We start from the raw sequence: 20,374 nt of genomic DNA on the forward strand, positions 1-20,374 counted from the left end.
CAAGGAAGCAAGTGAAATCAGAGCCTGGCACTGGTGTTAGACAGTGAAGGGGAAGGAAACAAAAATGACACTCAGCAAAAATACTGCTCCTATGTCTCTGGGCTGAAGAACTTCCTTGGAGAAGGAAGAAAACTTGCTTTTGATGGCAGAGGATGATATGTCTCTGGGACAAGAGAGGAAAGGAAAACAGAAAAGTCTGTGATAGATAAAAACTACTAAACAAAAGAGACTACTTGGGGAATTAATCTTTATGAAATGAAGAAATATAAAGAAGAAAAATAAAAAAGATTGTAGTAAAATAAGAGATAACACAAATCTAGTAAAGGGAGAGTTGTTCTGAATTAAAAAAAACCAAAACCACAGACGCAGAGCCTGCAATCTGGTGCTGTACTATCAAAAACCAATTCCTCCCTGTCTTAGGCAATGTCAAAACAAAATGCCCCACATATAGGCCTGGTTCAAAAACTATTGAAGTTAATAAAAATTTCCTCTTGATTTCCAAATGCTTTGAAAATGTGGCTCCTTGGGGATTTCTGATGTTATTAAGAGACATTTACCAACACTATCACCCCTGAAAGAAGCCCCACAGCTCACACCATGTCACACAGAGATTCTGTAGGACAGAAGGGTTACTGCCAGAAGTCACCCAGCTTCTCTGCTCAGTAGAGGATGATGGCTCATCCCAAATCCTGGTGTGAGGCATTAGGGAGGGTTACCTGCAGTGTTATGGAGATGATTATTGTTGAAACTGCATATGGGAGTTACTGCACCAGTGGCTTCTTGAAACCTTTCAAAATTTTCCCCCATCAGAGCTGTCAGTTAGAAAAGATGTTTTCATTTCCTGCTGTGGAATATCATAGTGTGTCATATTCAATGCATCACCTAGTCTTGTTTTTGAAGGACATTTGCTTTAGGTGAGGAAAGTATTCTGTAATCCTTATGCACTTCTCTGTTGAGAAACATTTCTTTTGATATTCTGCTAAAGTTAGTTTCCTTTCCCAACCCATCCCCCCTTAAATATATCCAGAAGATCATGAATGTGGAAATGTGTCAGTTAGAAAAGGCTGAATGAAAACCACTGTGACAATGTAAATTCTGAGCCTGTTGCTCTGTATGTGCATTTCTTGGAGGATGGGGCTTTCATTTTCGGTTGTTTTTCATTTCCAAGCCATGGTTTGTTCTGGTTGATGCCCAAGAACTTGCACTAACAAAATCTGATGGTTCTGTGAAAGGAGTATAAACGCAGATGCTGATCACCTGAAAAGGCAAATCTGAAAAGGCAACTGCTCTTGGAAATACTGGCTTCTTCCTGGGCAAGAAGGGGTAAGCGTCCAAAGGGAAATGACAAGTCACAAGGGACTTCAGACCTATTAATATAATTTAGAAAGAAAAAGAAAATCCACACTGGGCTATTAGCACAATCAGGTGTTAGAGTGCAGGGAAGAGGCATAAAACACTGTATTCAACTACGACAGTTTTGCTCTACCTCAGAACATAAAGTTTATTGAATGGCTCCCAGAAGAAGGAAAAATGGATTTGGCACTCAGCAATAAAGTCTATAATTACTTTTTTTATAGAAAATCCATGGACTGCGTCCAACTCCTGGCAATTTTTTATGGTGTTGACTTGTGAATGCTCTTGTCCAGTGCCACCATCAGCGGGAGCAAGACGTGCAGCTGGAGAAGGGTCCTGAGCTATCCCTTGCCAGGAGCAAAGGCAATCAAAAAGCCCACAGAGGAGCCCAGTTCTCCCTGTCATGCCATTGGAAAGAAATAGTGATGGGTCTTGTTACCTGCTCAAAGTCACCCAGCTACCTGGAGAGCAGGGCAGCGACCAGCTCAGCCATACTGGAAGAGCCAAACTGGTGGATGTGTCTGTGGAAAACCTGGTGTTTGGTGACTCATGGGCCCTTGAGCATTTCTAACCATCTGGTTTCCCAGAACTGGCCAATCTGATAGGTTTGCTGCCAAATTAACAAAGTTAACAGAATGTGTGGATATGTGAAATCATGAGGATGCAGTTAGAGATGTAACATATCACTTCACGGAGATGTAAAAAGCTCTGCATCTCTGAATCAGACAGGTTGGGCAGAGGTGGGATGACTAAAAAGGTTCTCTAGTGCCATAAGAAAACATTTTTGGATGTTACTTACACAACAAAATTTTATGTTCAAGGTTGCCTGAGTAATTTGATAGGTAGCTCACAGCTACACAGCTACTGTGAAGAATAAAAATTACAATTTTGGATGAGAAATTTACAGATGTATTTTTTATATGCACATGTTGACACCCTTGTTTTACTTTTTCTAATGGCCCTGCCTTCTGTGCATTCATGACTTTCCTGAACCTTGTGTGAAGTTTACAAGGACTTGTAAATCAGTGCCTCTTCTAGACATTTGAAAAGCAAGTGATTAAAACTAAAAAAGAAACAGCTTGACTAGATCTGGTTGTGGTCATCAGGCATTGCTCCCTCTGTAGCTCAACAAAGCAGAGAAAATACAGATTATTCCCAGGCTCAGCTGCTGTAAGTCTGAGTCTAGACAATGTACAATTTCTCACAACAACAACCTATCTTTTATATTTAACTTAGCAAGACCTGCAGATAGAGAAAATGCACACTTTACTTAAGAGATTAAGGAAGAGCACTCAGCAGTGCTCTCACTGCTGCACACTGAAGAGGTGAACCCCCATAAAAACATGATTAGCCCAAGCCCATCTGTCATGCAGTCATAAAGCAGCAGCCTTTCACTGGGGACACTTGTGAACAAGCAGTCAGTCTAAGTCTATGTAGGAGCATGGGCAGTCTCCAGAATTACAAACTCTCAGGCCCACTGTGAAGCATGCAAACATTATCACTGCCCAATAAATGTGAAACTTGGCCATGCTGAGTCTGTGGCAGGGCCAAGCCACATACGCTCAACTGTGTCCTGGTCTCCTGTCATCAGCTTTACTGCAAGCAGTAAATATACCAAAATAACAAGACAGTCAAAGTAAAGCTTTCCCAGTTTCTTGTCCAACATTTCTCTTTCTGTATCACACTTTTCAATTTTCTTATTGAGTTCAGTGCTCAGTGAAAAATGTGCCATCAACAAGGCTGGAATAAAGCACAGCATACATTTCTACCATGTCCACATTTCACTGCAAGGAAACTGTGGACTGGATCATGTGCCTTATGAAAATTAATTTCAAGCCTGTCAGTGACTTCAAGGAATTAATAATTTCCTCCACTGTGCTTGTGCTATGTCCAGAACCATGAAGGGCTGATTGCTAGCTGAGACCAGTAAGTGCTGTTCCAATAAATAGTAAAAATAATGGAGAAACTAGGCAGACCCAAATTAAAAGGCAAAGAAAATGAGAAACAGTGAGAACATGGACAAATAACATTAACATACTTTGCTGCTTTATGGCAATGTTCTTGTTATTACAAAGCCAGTTGTAAGATGTTTTCTTTCTAATGCCTTAGGGTAGAGCATCAACAGCAGTTCCAGAAGAAAGCACCACTTTGTATAATGAGGGAATGTACAAAAATTTTTTGTAAAAAACAAAACCACAAAGCGGAAAATCTGTTAGTGTTTCCAAACTCTATGCCTCTACAGGGCTGCTCTGTTTCATCAGTCTCAAATGATGGAAACTGTCCAGCAGTTATGAAAATATCTACCTGAGAAAATTATGAGAATTCTTGCAGGATGCAACGCACCCTGCTGAGGGCTCAGCGAATGGCCCACTGACACAAGGGAGATTTATATTATGAGGACAGCTGCCCACGGGTTTTATTATTAAGCTTCACAGCCAAGTTTTCACACAGAAGGAACTGAAACAAAAAGAAAAAAAAACAAAAGAAATTATTTTGATATCCTAAGCATGAGTCAAGTCCTCAAAGTTTATACAGTGATGTGACTGAGAACTGCAAACAGATGAGAAGAGTCTGATGTCTAAATCAACACACTGACAGTACTCTGCAGGTGCCTTCTCTGGTGCTGGGGTTTGTTTTAAGATCTCTCACTTTGAAGAACATAAGAGAGACATTGAGGGTTGGTAAGTTCTGACCTGAAGACATTTTCCCAACCTTACAGGTCATTTTTACCTGCCTCCGCAGATACCAGAAGCCAATGGGACATTCATGCCAAGGCAGTTATTTCATGCTCTGAGTAACGTTCCAATTTCTGTTACCAGATTTTTGGAACAGCAAGTTCTTATTTTGGGCAAATCCCATGTGAAGGGCATGCTTCAGTAGACAGATGGATATCCTCAGTTTATTGATATAGCATAACTATTCTTAGATGCACAAACAGCTACTGTCTTTTGCTTCGTATGTTAAAACTAGTATTGCAGAATCCTGTTAATGCAATAGAGCAATACAGATATTGCAAGGGAAAGAGGAATGCTCTTATCTCAATACTCTAATTTTGATCAAAAAGATTAGCTGTTTTACACTTCATGGTTCAGATGAACTGCAGTGTAAGTGGCTGGGAGACTTTATCATAGGTAAGAGGAACAGGTGCCTCCAATGGAAATTTCTGTATTACACAATCACATCAATTTCCATATTGTACACAATGGCTACAAGACAGAATATTGTCTGGGGGTGCATGCAAATGTGTGGGAATGCCCAGCCAGAAGCTTATGGGCTGATCTATGGAGAATCAGAACAAAAACCTTCCTGTTTCTACCAGTGATTTATACTGGGCTGCAGCAGGCTGACATTTTTTTTTTGTATGCATAGACTCTGGCAATCTGAGCACAAAATTTCTGCTTTCAAATCCATAATACCCAGAGGATCAGGTAATGTCAATGAAATTCCCTCTTGGGGACCAAATAAAACATGAGAGAGAAAGATGGGTACAGAGACCTGAGAGAGAAATTCTTGCCCGGCAGTTGGGAAGGCTGTTTTCTGGATGATGCTCAGGAAAATGCCTGGCTCATGCCACTGTCACTCACTGCACAGCAGAGGCACTGGGTTTCCACTACCTTGGACCTTTTTCCAGCCATATCTATGAAGAGGATCAGATTAAAATTTCCAGGCTTTCAGGCAGGCAGCCCAGCACACAACTGGGACTTGCACCAGAGACAGGGTTATGCCCTATTTTCAAGCCCCAGTTGGGTGTGACATTGAGCAATCAGGGAAAGGTGTCCCTGCTCATAGTAGGGGGGCGGAACTAGGTGATCTGCAAGGTCTCATCCAACCAAAATCATTCTGTGATTCTATGAATAGTGACCTGCATTACAGCAGGCCGCATGGACATATTCCATGTTCATCTCTCAGACATGATGTGTTTGTTTGTTTGTTTGTCAGGCCCACCAGATGGAGAATCACATAACAAAACTACTCTGAAATGTGATAGCAGCATTTCCCTTCCTGTCGAGAACCACAGAATAGAGAGGGGAAACAGCAGGATCTGGACGATGGAAAATAAGGTTTCCTGACCCCTGGGCATCCCCACCTTGACCCTGGATTGACTGTGCAGGAGCAAGAGAAGAGCCCATAATAGTTGCTACCTCGTCATCATCATCTACATCATCAGACCCAGATGGGCATGCTGAGGTTGGTCACATCTTTTAAACCCCTTTAAGGGTGGCAACTCCACTGCTTTTCCAAGCAGACTGTTCCAACGCCTGACAACCCTTTCAGTAAAAACATTTCTCCCACTATCTTATCTAAAACTCACTTGACAAAACTTGAGGCCATTTCCTCTTGTCCTGTTACTGGGAGAAGAGACTCACTCCCCACCTGGCTACAACCTCTTGTCAGGTACTTGTGGAGAACAAGAAGGTTCCCTGTCTGCCTCCTTTCTTCAAGCTAAACAACCCCAGCTCCCTCAGATGCTCCCCACAGGACTTGTGCTCTAAAAAGTACACATATTGCCCCAAATACGTATGAAAACCAAAAGTAACAAAATTCACCAGGCTTTTTTTCCTAAGCAAAATTCACTTTATGAAAATTCTATGAGTGATTTCAGTTGAAAATAACAGGCCTAATCCAAAGTCCCTTTAAGATTTTACCCTGCTGCAATTCCCACAGCCTGGACATACTGTCAAACTGTGCAAACGTTACCACGCATTACTGCTCTGTGGGTTAATAGTGCTGAGCATTGGCCTGAGCTCTGCTCCCACCAGTCATGCCAATGAGATTAACTCCCTACTTCAGTGGGGAGTTAATTATTATAATGGTGAGTGCTGGTTGAAAAATCTCACTTCTTTTGCATTGTAGGCTGTTTGGTTTTTTTCCTAATTATTATATTTCAATTGAGAAAGGCAAAGTTGGTAGAATTATAGAAAAAATAGCAAAGAAATATTTGAGTCATGCCACAATACCTGAATAACTGAAAAGGCTCATCTAACCATTTACTCCCCATCTAAATGGGGTCTGTAAATAAGCACTGAACAAATATATAACCCATGTGCTGAATTTTATTTTTGCTATAATAATAAAAGCCATGCAGAGAGATTCAGGATAACATGACTCCTCACTTGACTGCACACAAACAGCATTTATTACATTCTGATGATGCATTTAGCCCTCAGAGTACGAAGAGTTTAACCTTTTTTTCCTTTTTCTTTCTGCATCAATTTGCATGAGAAGTACAGAGCATTTAGTCTTTGAATTAATCAAAATATCTCTGGCTTGACTGAAAAAATATATTTGAATACATGAATAAATAATATATTGAGTAAAGTAATGAAACTCATTTAAAATTATGCCAAGAATGAGGTCATAGTTTTTATTAAATGTGACATTTTCCACAGTGTTTACACTGCAAGAGATAATGGCCTATATATTTTAAAGTGGGTACAAACCATCAAAAATCAACTTTAGATAAAATGAAGCAGCTAAATTTTCAGCTGGCTCTGGGCTTTTAACCTGATTTTCTGAAAGTCAGGTTAACATGATTCAAGATGAAACTTGAGCTGATGTGTCTAGGATGAAAATCTTCATTTAAAAAAAAAGGAACCACCTAATTGCCAGGCAGTCCTAAGGACTAAAAGTCCAACTGAAAGGTCAGTCTGGCTAAAGCTGTCAGACACTTACTCTCAGATAAAAATATTTCATCTAGTACTTGCATTTCAGCAACAGACATACCATAAGCACAATATACTGATTATAAAGAAAAATGTTAAGCTCATACAAAATCCTGTTCCTGGAAGTGAGCAGAGAGTAAACAGGAACTGAACTTGTAAAGCTCTCATGAAAACCCACCAATCCACATATAAAATCTATTCACCAACAGCTGACATGAAGGCAGGTCTATTTTACTTGGCTGCTTAAAGCCATTGCTTGTCCATAAAAGTCAGCAAACAAAAATGTGAGTGAAGCAGGTATAAGAAATGAGCTCAGTTAATTTGGAAATAGAAGAGGAAGAAAGGAAGAAGACAAGAGACACCTTAAATACTGAAATCCATGGAATAGGCCCTGTTACTGCTATCACCTCACTCACATCCCAGCAGCCTGCAGTGAGGAAGGGCTGGACACAACCAATGCATAGTAGCAGCCAGTTGCCAGATTGTTTTCATTTGCTGCAGTCTGCTCAGGGTTCATGTCAATTAGTACAGGCTAATCAGTATTTCATTAAAAACATAATGAAAACCCTAACACAGACTTATACAGTTGCCTATTACCACCATATCTGAGTGCTGTAATTAAAACAGACCTTCATTATGCTTCACCTCTTGTACCTGTGACCCCAAAGGCTTCATAATATTAAGCAGCTACATGAAACACCCCTTCATGATCTCTTTGTTATCACCCCCATGCTCTCAGATGGCTGACAGGATGGAGTTTCTCAGATCAAAATGATCCAACAGCATAGCAATATTTGGGGTAACTGGAAACGTTTGCCCTGCCCTGCTCTTTCTTCCAAGGTAGTGGGGGGAAAGGTTACTTGACCACTGATATGTCATATACTGTGCAGTCACAGTAAAATGGATTAAATACTGAGACCACTTGATGTAGGCACCTGACTAAGGGGATTAATACGCCAGCCTTTTTCAGCTGAAAGTGTTCCCAGTACAAAGCTACTCTATATACTGACCAGGTTGGCCAGACTCATCCCTGCACCTCAGCAATGGTCTGCCATGTCCATCCCTGTGGCCAGTGCCATGCAGTCCTCTCCTAGTCAGTCCCTGGGCATGATTTGCCCACCCTGGACCATCTGGATGGTCTGGACACAGCAGTCCTGATCAGGAGGTGAGGTAGCTGAGCTGCAGGAAAGCAATCTGTGCCCTGGCAGCTCATCTCTGGGCCAGAGAGCAGACTGGCTGTCTTTGCCTGCTGTTAAATTTCAAGCTTTTTGTTCACTCTGCTCTAAAAAGTAAAATGTTTTGATTTATACTCTGATACGCTTTTGAGTTTAAAAGCCTTTTTGGTCTTTTGGTTTGCAATAAGTAGAATACTTGATGTTGCCCATCAATTTAACTTTTTCATTGAAATCTTTATAAATCTAATGCATCCCAATGCACTCAATTTTCCTGTATGGTGGAGTTATTTGGCTAAAGCAACACTCACAAAGCACAATGCAAGCAGTAATCTTGGGAAGTCATAAGGATTAGTGATGGAACGATCTGCAATGTAGCTGGCCCATGGAACATGCAGAGAAAGAGCTCAAAGTCTTTATCTGGCTATACATAAATCTTCCTCATCAACAAGAAACTATTCATTTAGTCCCACAATAACTCAAGTTGAAGGCTGCCTTTAGGTTGTGGAAACCCTTCTCCATCTAGAAGTCCTGAGGCCCAGCAAGCCCTCCCTTCCCAGCAGGCCTGAGAGGAGCTTCCAGTGGTAGGAATGCACAAGTGGTTTCCACTGCTCTGCTCAGGTATTTCAGCAGCTGAGGAAGTAGGTGGAAGAGGAGTTTGGGAGACATTCTTGGCAAACTGGTGAGGCACTGAAGACAGGAACAGCACGATTTATGGACCCATGGGAGCAATCCAGGTTGCAAGTCAGTGTCAATCACACTGCTATGAATGGTGACAAAGAAGTCACAGAAGCAGAACAGAAGTGCTTTCTCCGTTCCAGCCAGTTAACCCTGGCACACCACAGATGGCAAATCTCAATGATTTCTCCAAAGTCATTTTATTAAACCCCTGCCTTTAGGAATAATTAGGTAAATGAGGTGAATGAAGTACGACCTCCAATGGAAAAATCAATGCTTTCTGGATACATTTCACATATCTGGCATTAGGTAAAATAGCATTGCTTTAGGGCATCCCTCCACCCCAATCCTTCCTTTTCAGTCTGAAAAATTAGTACCTTATATCCCCTTTAATTAACTCTTGTTTAGCCAATAATGCCATTAACTGCCATGTCATAGCTCTTGTTTATGCCATTAGAATGATGATTTATGCTTGATACAAGCACAGAAGTCCAAAAATACCTGTGCGAAACCATTCCAACAAGCACCCCTGCTCAGAGGGGACCAGGTAACTGAGACCCCAATGATGTCATTAGTATTATTAAATAATGCCCAGCTTGCTAAATGCCATCCTCTGTTACCTGACATCCCCCTCAGATTCTCTGAGCACAAAGTGTTCACCACCCCCTTTTAGTCTCACAAGGAAGTATCCTCACTCCAGGAGTGCTTCTGACAAGAATGCAAATTCAATCCTGAATTTTTGTGAGGCTGAGGTTGGGATTGGTCACTGTTGGACAGTTAGACCCCAGACATTCTGGGATTAGGTTTGAGAGTCAGTGTTAAGCCCTCTCTGCACTGACATGATGAGCTTCAGAAATTCTCATGAAGCTTCTTGACAGGGGTCCTCAGGCAACACTGCCTGGAATGCAGGTCTGTCCCTCAGGCTAAGGGTACATGTGACTCAGTGCGAAGTTAAACAAATGAAATTAGATTTGTTGTTTTGGGGTTTTTTGGGGTTTTTTTCTCCCCACTGGTTTCTGGAAAAGCTGGAGCATGAAGATCTTCCAGGATAGGGTTTGCCAGCAGAAGATGCCACTTGGGATGTTGCCCAGGACTGGGTGACAGAAGTCACCATATTATAGACAGTTAAAGGCAAATAAATGAAATGAAAGCAATGGAAACTATGCAAGTACAAAGATAAAAAAATGAGCAGAACTGACAACCTAGAGGCACAACCCCTGCTTACAACCAGGCACCAAGACAGAGCACACCCCAGTGGTGTTGGCAGAAAAGGAAAGTTTCCCATCCTGGCTGCCTCCTACCAAGGTCAGAATGGGCAGATGCTATGTACATTTCATGAGAAAACCAGGATTTTAATTTTTTTTAAAAAGAGTACCTAAGAATAATGCCTCTTATGACCAAGAGCTTTTGCAGCTCTGGGTAAGGAGCATTAATCCTCAGTCTGAGTTTTCTCCTCCTACAAGATGTTGGCAATTCCTTCTGCTACATCAATTGGAGAATAGTATGCATTTTCCCTGCATTTACAAAATTAAATACACCGTGCTGCTTCATTTATTCCTGTTACTCTTGATACAAATCACACTAAGCTGTGATTCATATTTTAATATTGATCCTGTAATTAGTTGAGTGTAGGTAAGCCTTCATGGTAGCTGTAGTGCTACATTTACTCACTTGGATGACATTGTAATATTGTGTTTAGATGCTAAACCTTTACAAAGAACCCTTTTTCACACTGTGGTAACAGCCTGAGGTAATGATACCTTACCTGAACTAGACTTCTCATACAACTTGCTTCACCCCCCTCACACACATCCAGATGGGACATGAACAGTACCATCCTTGTCACATAAGCTCTTTCCATTCCCTGGGGATGGATCACTCATCCTTCCACTGAAGAGCAAAATGGGATTTGGAGAGTGTGGAACCCTGAATCCCAGGAAGAGCCATCCTACTGAGCACTGCCAAGAAGCCTCCACCTCTAACCACAAGGCTGCCAGGCTGCTATGGCCAATCCTGCTGGCTACAGTGCCAGCAGCCTCTGTCAGCACCATGGGTGGCTGTTGGAGACATGGGGAGCGCAAGCAGCTCCTTCTGCTAGGCTCTGGAGCAGCTCAGTTATGGCCACCAAACCCAGCAGCATTCCTCCACCCCTTCAAAGCCTCCTGCCAGGAGCCTCAAGGAGATGAGCTCTGTATCAGATGGTGCAAACCGCCTACCCCTCCATCTGAGCTTCCCTGGCCCATCATCGCATTACGCCTGCACAGGGGCCTTCTTCTTCCTACAGAGACAGGAGCAGAATTTTCTCTGCAGTAAAGGAGCTCTTCAGCTTCAGAGAAATTCTTCTCACTTTAGATAGCAAGAGAATTAGAAATCCATAAGGTAAAGCTTAAAAAGAAAAAAGTATGTAACTGTAATCAGTCTGGTACGGTAGTGTATGTATAAAGTTCTGGATCAAACTGGACTTCTGGCAACAAATACTATCATAGAAACATCAACAAATCCTGCCAAATTTTGCTACTTGCTGGGAAATTATCATTTAGCAGATTAAACCAAGTCTATATACCCATCTTTTTCACCACTACCAGCATATGCCCCCAGACAAAATACTAAACACCCATTTTATCCATTACACTGAGTCCTTGGTTATTTTGGGCTTCATTTTCAATCACACTCACAAAGCACAACTGCATGTTTTCATATGGTCTTTTTCACAAAGGTAAATTCTTTTCATGACAACTGATTGCGAAGCAAACCAGAAACACAGCCAGTAACACAGACCCATTTTAGACATTCACCACTTCTACTGGCATCACTCTCTAAGTTGGAATAAGCTTTGCCTTTCATTCAGGGAAGAGAAGGGAGCTGTTTGTATGGATGGACATTACAGGCACTGTCTGCCTCAGAGTACACATGCCTGAACTGGCACTCAGCTGATTTACTTAGTGGCCTGCAGAAATCACATATTACAGATCTAATTTACATATATTTTGGAGAAAATGTCAGACTCCAACTTAGCTCATCATCTTGACAGAGCTGTGCACTTAAGCATGCGTTTAGCATTAAGCCTGTGCTTAGTCGTTGTGAAAATCAAGCAGCTGTTCTGTCACTTTGAAGAACTGTGCCTTCTGCTTTTTTAAGAAATAGCGACAAAAAGTAATAGAAAAACTTACTCCATCCCCTGTTAAGTGCTAAGAATCTTGGGGGTCCTTACAAAATCATCACCATCAGTATCTCTTTCCATGACTGCTATGGTTTCTCAACACACGAGAGTGCAGTTATCTTCACATTTTGAGGGCAAATGTGTGATTCCAGAGAATCTTGCCATGTGGTATGTGCCACTTGATTTCTCATAAAAAGTATTAGCTGCTAGACAAACATCATCCTCTATTGATACTCCCTTTAAAAGGTGAAGAAGTACATGAGGAAGGCTTTGTGATCCAAAGTGTTGCTACAAAACTTGAGATGGAAACCAAGAAACAGTGCTGCACTGATTACAAATTTGTAATTCCCATCTTCTCAAACTAGGCTGTGGGAATGGAGAATTATATATCTTGGAGCATGTGCCTTCCTTGAGGAAGTTTTCTTGAAACTGGTTGCTCATGTGTTTGAGAAGGACCATAAATATTCTAGATTAGGACAATAAATGTTCTAATTTGGTCAGACTGATTGAGGCCTCAGCTCCAGACTGGTTCAGGGGACCAGATTTTCCTACACTGATGTCTACAACCACATTTGCTCCCATAAGCAAGCAGAGAACAGCATCCCCTGCAGCAATAACATACTTGGGCAGTAGTCTATGTATTCTACTGAGTATTTTTTGACAATTTATGAGATGAAGGAGAGCCAGCACCATTTGATCAATTCTTCTTCTGTGTCAAACATCCTTGCTAGCCATGGACACTGCCTGTCCCCTGCAGTGGATCTGCTGTGAGGCACAGCTGAGAGCAGCCACAACTGCTGACATCTTCCCCACACAAGCACGGCATGACAGCAAAACCACATGCTCACCAAGCATCTCTCTTCCTACCACCACACATGCACTAGAATCCAACAAAAGAACATTTCAGAGGCACATAAAGCAAGACTCCTTGAGCTTTTGCAAAGAAAACCTGGTTCTAGGCCCTGAAAAATAATGCTAGGGATGGGTAAATGCAGAGTTGTCTTTCAGTTACTGGGACTGTAAGCTACAGCTCTCCCAAAATGTTAGGTTTGCACTGTGATTTAATTACTGGACATATTGCTTACATGGTAGACAGAAAAGGAATTATAATGTCATATGTTGTTTTCTGTCTTTCACAGAACCACGGAATCATTTGCTTGGAAAAGACCTTTAAGACCATCGTATCCGACCCTCAATTTGCTTTCTAATGTCTATGAAAGTGCACCCTGAGAGAAAACCTCCTCTTACGAGCTACTGGAAATACCACTGGCAAGGTCTAGAATGGTTCCACACGTAGAACGGTAGCCAAAAGGCCTCACATCTCTTGTGCAAACAAAGGATGTTGGGTGCCCAGGGAAGGAAAGCTGAAGCACATGCCAACACTGGCTCCTGTTCTAAGCCATGCATTAGTTTGGCTCAAGTTAGAAAGGCCCATGGGCCACATAAAACTACACAATCAAGGTCTATTCTATAACACCCAGAGGGACTGTGTTAAGGTTACCAGGCATCTCTAATCCTGCTCTTTCTTAAGTTCTCAGAGACTGACTTTTTTCCTTGCATTCTTGCATACAGCCCTGTTTAACCTGAAGTTAGTGATGACTGTGACTTTTATTAGCAACGGAACAAAGATGAGTCAAGGGAATATTTGTGTTATGGCAACAGGTGAGGCTCCAAAGAGAAAACAGACGTCCTCAGATGTGCTAAGAAAATTGTTCTAAATTATACTATTTGTGAAAAAATTTGAGAAGTGTCAATATAGGGAAAATTACAAAGATTAAGAGGAATTATTTCCTTTAGCCAGCTATCCATGACAGATGATCTTTTGCTAATCCCTTTAAGCACTCTACAACAGGAACGCATACAAATGCACTTACAGAATACAAAGAGGTTTTTCCTCTGCAAGAACAACAATGTAGGTCCAAAAATGCATGATCCTCAGGATGCTGACTATTGTGGTCAATTACTGGAATGGGAACAGCAGGTCATGAGAGAAAACAGAGCTCTTATTCTTGGAACTAAATACAGTTATTTCCAAAGCTGAACTCACAAAACTGACTCATAGACCTGTTAGTCGAATCACGATCAACATGTTCCCAGATATAGCTGAACTGTAGGAAATAAGAACAAGTTACTGCTCACAGGACTCTTTTCAGATGAAGTTCACCTCTGGCAGACCATTGTATCTCCTGGAACTTCAGGGGGGGGACATAAAGCTAACTGAAGACAGCATCTTGAGAGATCAGGGTTTACTCACTGTCAGTTCTGCACAGTGATCAGGTTTTTAACAGTACTGCTTCTTCCCCAGGGCTCTGATCTGTGGATCTGTGGGCTTCAAAACCTCAAGACAAGGTCAGCTTTACTGAGCTAGAATAACAAAGAACCAAAACAAACCAAGACCAAACAAACAAAAACGGCTCTGGGCAAAGCCGTTTTTTCACTTGTGGAATAGACAGTCTCAAGGCTGAAGGCAGTGATATTGGGATGGCACCAAACTCAGAGCTAAAGTCTAACCCAAGAGAGCAGATGTGCTGTTGGTGCAATCAGCTAGAAAAAGAAGTATCAGATCAAAACTGTTCTGTGTTGTCCAAGAGGATAAGTGCTTGTAGCCTTATGGAATTGTCAGGAACTCAGCATAACATTTACAGAGATATACACTGAATTACAAAGCCACAGATGAAACCCTGAGCAATAGATCTACTCCTATTGAGTGTTTTTATTAAGCAGAAGTCACATTCAAGACAACAGAACAGTCTGTGATGACTTTGATCACTACAAATAAGCCTCTGTTGCTAAGTTAGCTCAGGCTGCCCTGCTCAGCTGAGGCTGATTTTGAGTGGACATCCTGCAAAACTTTACTAGAGACAGTACATCCTCATGTGTACATCACACAGAGCACCAGACACAGCAATGCCCTGTTGAGGAAAATCACCCAGTCTCCTGGGCTTCCACAAGTAGCTCTTTGGCAGTCAACACAGCGAGGTCTGTTCGCATTTCTGGGCACATTGAATAGCAAAAGGTCCTGAAGCAAAATGAGAAGAATATCCTTGCTTGAAAGCAGGATGGTCCTTTCAGGACCCTTGCTACAGAGAGGGCCAGTCAGCATCTGGAAGCAAAGGTGTACCTGAGTATATTTCCAGGTGAGCCTGCTGCCCCAACTTCTACTTGCCACGACACCCAGAAGGGCAGGTTTTGTGTGTGGCCAAGGACTCAAGAATCATTTGAACTGATGCTGCAGAGAAGATAAAATCTCAGCCTGTAGCCCATGGAAGTTCTCTGTAACATGAATTCAGTTGCTGAAACATGAGACAAATGGATGATATTTCACACACCTGGGACTTATTTAGTGCAGCGGCCGGTGATGTTACAAGATCAGCAATTAACATATCCACATCTCACTCTGGAAAAGGTCACTGTTTTTCAGGCCAAGGCTGAGATCACTCCCAAGGACATCTGTTTACTCATTCCTCAATCTCTACTAACTGCAGTGTAAGCACTGCACATCACATGAATATATGGCAGATGAGTGCTTTCATGATCACTGTTTTATAAAGAGGCTCTAGCAACTTTTAAATAACCTCTACTAAATGATGTTGTAATGTATGAAAGTTTCTGAGTTCCCAGCATAACACAACAGATTAGCTTAATCCCAGTGGATATAAAATGCAATGATTCTGCCACAGCAGAATTTATGCACTGGATATTACAAGCCCTTAACATCAGCCACAGTAATTACTGCAGAAAGTGAATCAGAAACACAGGGCCTGGGAAGGGTCTTTCAAGGAAAGAAACTCATCAGCCTCAGGGTGATGGGGGGCTAGCTCATGCCTCTGTCCCTCACTTGCCCTCAGCCTGCCATTACTTGAAATAGCTAAAGAGGGTAAATGATAATGGAGATGCACAAATGGAGGTAGGCATGTGTGCTAAGGCTGAGAGCCATTGTTAAAGGCATTCCACTCTCACCTGCTTTGCCTCTGTTATCCTGTCCACACCAGGGCTGCCCCATGCACGTGATCAAAAGTGAGTGGAAGAACTCAGGCTGCCTCTCAAGCCAGCCTGGGACGTGTTTTGGTGGAGCCTGTACTGACACAACTCACTGCAGGCAATGGGGTCTTTGTTGTCTGTTCTAAAAACACTGGGACTTCAAGGTGAGCACACAGCTCTGTGTCAGGCACATCTTATAGATATTTGTAGGTGCTTCTCCACATGCTGCTACCTCTACAGAAGAGGGAAAAGCTCTCAAAAGAGGCAAAATTAGCAAAAAGGTCTTCTCTGGATCTTAAAAGAGGACGCAGATTATGCGCTAGCCTTCCACAGAGGAATGATTTTCATATGCCATTTCCTATCTTCTTGTCAAGTATCTGATCCTGGTTTTAGCCTCTATTGTTATTTAGAAAAATACTCCTCCTGTACTCCTGTGAAAGCCCAAAGTTAACTCTTTGATGGTTTGGATTCACAGAGGGTCTTTCTTGCCTGTTTCCTGGAGGCAATCACAGATCGTGCCCTCTGAGTTATTTTTCCTTCACACATATTCATCCAAGGACAGGCGAAGTTTTAAAGCTTCAAGCTAACACCACAGTACCTTTTACAAATTTTTGAACAAATGTTTAGTTTTAAAGCCCAGAAAGGAGAACTAAGAGGCCATCATTTGCTAAACAAACTCACTTGCCATCAAAAGAGAAGAGAAAGGAATGATATACTTTCATAAAAGTCAGCTAGTCATTAAGGAAAGGAGGAGAAATACGTAGATAGTGTTTAACATACTTCAAAGGATTCCCAAGGGATCTAGCACTACACAGCATGTATTCACACCAACTGCTCTGCCAGAGGAAAAATAAGCAGATCCTAGATAACTACTCTTTGTTAAGCCTGTGCTTCTTCCAGAACAGAGATGCCAGATGATTTCTTTGTAGAATCTCATTGTATTTTCATACAGATGCAAAGTATTCAGCAGCTGTAACCCGTATTAAGATGATTCCAGATGACAATGGTGGCCTCTGTGTAAAATAACATACCATCTTATACTACCTGTACACTAAAGACAGGCCCTGTAAAATGAGAAGGAATGGTTAACCCCCACGTAAGGCTGGTCCAGGAATTTTACTTTACCAGCATGTAAATGTTACCTCCCACCAGCAAGAACTCCAACAGGAGCTAAGCTTCCAGTTAAGAAAAATGTTTCCACTGTGACCTTGCTTTTGATGTACAGTCAGTGAACCTGTAATTTCATAATCTGTCCTGTTTGGACATGGAGGACATAGTTTGGTCCCCCAAGGCAGATATTTCTGTATGTTTGTGTAAGTATTCAGCTCTTCAAGAATTAATATCACTTTGAAATATTGTTTTTCAGTTCTCAAAACTATTGATTCAATTCCATTTCAGAATTACAAAGAGGGCTGTAATGTAAGCAGGTGCAGCATGAGAGAAGAAAGGATGTGCTTCCTCCCTTTCCCAACCAGGGGCTGCACAGACCAGCAGGACCTGGGAGAAGCTGCCTCCCAAAGAGGCATTGTGACACCAGGCAGCTGCCCACCAGTATCCTACCTCTGGGCAAGGCTCCCACTGAATTTCAGACCCTTTTGGACTGGACACCATGCCTCTCACCTTCTGAAAGTCACCTTGGTGGCTGTGCCCAATTCTGCTGTTACCTGGCATACCTATTTCCCTCTGTGTATTTGCAGGCAGCAAAACAGGTCTGCATTTAATGACTTTCAGAAGTGTAAATTCTGCTCTCTATGTCAGAGCTATCAGCAATTGTGTTAGAGCATTAGGATGCATGAGGGAGGTCTCATGTCTGAGCCCCCTGCCTTGTAACCCCAAACTGAAGCTTGATGAAGTCAGAGAAAGTCTTTCATTATTTTCAGTGAGTGTGGATCAGCATCACTTTAAACCTGAATCACAATACCTTCTAAACACAATCTTTCATACCTGAACTCCGTGCAAAGCTGAACAAAAGGAATATGCTATATATAACCATGTGGAGGAAAGCATTGTGAAATTCTTTATGTTTCTATAATGCTCTGCCTGAATTGAATCTTTTCATTCAGTGCCACGTCGAGATAAGAGCCCGTCATTATCTTCCTGCATGCAGTATGAAAAACTAAATCCAGCCTCACTTTCCTGCACATTCTTACTCTTCCTCACCACTGGAATACCAGCTACAAAGGAGAGCATCAAACCTTCCAGCTAGCAACGCCAGAGTTTGAGTCACTGTTTAAAAATATTATGTAACATTACAAAGTCTCAGATGCATCCATCTCCTCTGAATTCAATGCAGTTTGGCCCAATAATTATCCTGAAGCAAAAGCAGAGAAAAACAGTTAATAAAACCCTCCTCCTTTGCCATCTAATGCTCCATCCTCCCACGCTGCCAGTCAACCACTCTTAAAATTACTCTTCATAAAATTCAATTCCTAGCTTCAGAGAGCTACAAATCCCCTAAAAGTCTAATTATATAATTTCTTGAGCCCATGAAACTGACACTGTATCTTCTTTAGGTAAGGCCAGGTGCCACATAGAAGCAATTGTCTGCATACTGATGGCTGTAGCCCAAAATCAACATGGAGAAAGTCAGAGACTCTATATGAAGCTAGAAATTAAACTTAATTTTATGAACACATGGATATGTTTTTTTTCATGTTCATACAACATTGTCTACAGTGTAACTGGCATACTCCAGGCTCCTCAAGGAAGGCAGGAAGTACCACACAGTACCTGCTGTGTGATTTAATATTGGCTCATTTGTCTAAGGAAAGCCTCACAAATTACAGACAGCATTTGATGGGGAAATTAAAATATCATCTACATTGCAACTGGTCTGCTGCCAGCTGTATGGATTGCATTTGAGATGCAGCTGTTGTATAAACAGAGCCATTTACCAGCTTCACATAAGACAGACGGTTAAGTAGGTTTCAGCTGCCATATAAAAGATTGTGAAGCTCTACTTGCCTGCAAATACAGTCTTTGCAGAGCCATAAATGTTTTGAAGTCATGTTGCACTTCAAATCCCCCAAACTGGGCCTGAATGGGCTGAGCATATCAAAAGGGTATTATCCAGCTCTTCTGTTGTTGGTAAGAATGAAAGAATGCTAAAAGAAACACTGTTGCCAAACTACGTTTTCTTAAAAGAAATTTGGAGTTTCAACTTCCTCATTTCTCATAATCCTCACAAAGCAGGATAGCATGTACCCTGGGAGGTGTTTAACTTGAAACCTTTTGAAACAAAAGGCTCTGGATTTCATCAGTATTATGTCTTTTACTTGCTGCAGGGTGGAAAAAAAATCCATTAACAGTCCCATCAAGCTATTACCTTTGGATCTTGTTCTGACTGCTGCCTCCCTGCTCTTGGAGCAAGCTGTTCTGACAAAAGAAAGAACATGAGTTGCAATTGAGATAATACATAAATAGATCACACTGAGCTGACCAATAAGTTTTATTTCAATGCCTTCCCCTGATGGTGTTTCATTTGTCTGTGGGACATGCACTAGAACAGAGAAGCATTCAGACAAGGAAAAAAATTGAAATGTAACACAAAATTTGTTTGTGATTTTAATAGTAGCAGTTGATTCATGGCATTGGAGGGCGGTGGAGCAGTTCTGTGGCTGTATAACAACGATCATTTTTTCCCAGCATCACCGTAGCAACATGGTAGTTATTGTCAATGAAGCATTTTCATTCGAAGGTGCTATTTTTAGATAATTTTACCTTTCCAGAAGAATCACCCTCTGGGCTGCAATTTATCACGTTTGTTTCTTGGCCCATGGGTGAATTTTAGTGGGACTTTTATTTTATTATTAAAACAAAACCAACCAGCTCTCTTTTTTTCCCCACAGACATGTATGCACTCAAGCTGTTCTGAGCTTAAAGTCTCTGCTACAGTTCAGACCTGGCAAGTATCAATGAGAGCTGAGCTTGTGGAGGAACTAAAAACAAAATACCAGCCTCCCTCCCTCCCACTGGTAAAGACAAGATGCAGACCGAGTACATTTTCAGCACATGAAAAAACCGGGCTGAGGTTGGGAAAGGGGGAGAAGTGAGAGCAGCTGGAGGGAGGCTGAAGACTCAGCCTTCTCCAAGGCTGGAGCTAATGGCTGCAGCAGCCTCCTTAGCCTGGGCCTTATCCTTCTCCTAGCAGCTTTCCAAATCTCAGCCTTCTCCCCATCACTCCATGCCCAACAGTAGTATCCCAGGATGCTCCTGCTTAGGTGTCCCATCAGCACTACCACAGGACAACCAGCCTGTCCCAGTGGCTACCCTGTGGATGGAGAGGAACATTGGGAAAGCCATGTGTGGATCAAGTGCCACTGAGTGCCCCCAACACACCACATTCTACATTTGCAGAGGTTAAATAT

The 20,374-nt window shown here is 41.9% G+C and overlaps 1 protein-coding gene across 3 annotated transcripts in view; it reads right to left on the bottom strand.

Annotated features, from left to right (window-relative positions):
- The window catches only part of CHST11 (carbohydrate sulfotransferase 11), a 174,313-nt gene that overhangs the window by 20,076 nt on the left and 133,863 nt on the right, over positions 1–20,374 (bottom strand). The window contains exon 3 of one of the 3 annotated variants that reach the window (XM_059471717.1): positions 19,333–19,377. The exons of the other annotated variants lie outside the window; for them this stretch is intronic. Coding sequence (XP_059327700.1) covers positions 19,333–19,377 — 45 coding nt within the window. The remainder of the gene's footprint in view (positions 1–19,332; positions 19,378–20,374) is intronic. 3 annotated transcript variants of the gene reach the window in all.

This window comes from Ammospiza nelsoni, chromosome 5, assembly GCF_027579445.1.
Source record: "Ammospiza nelsoni isolate bAmmNel1 chromosome 5, bAmmNel1.pri, whole genome shotgun sequence".
Classification (NCBI taxonomy): Eukaryota; Metazoa; Chordata; class Aves; order Passeriformes; family Passerellidae; genus Ammospiza; species Ammospiza nelsoni.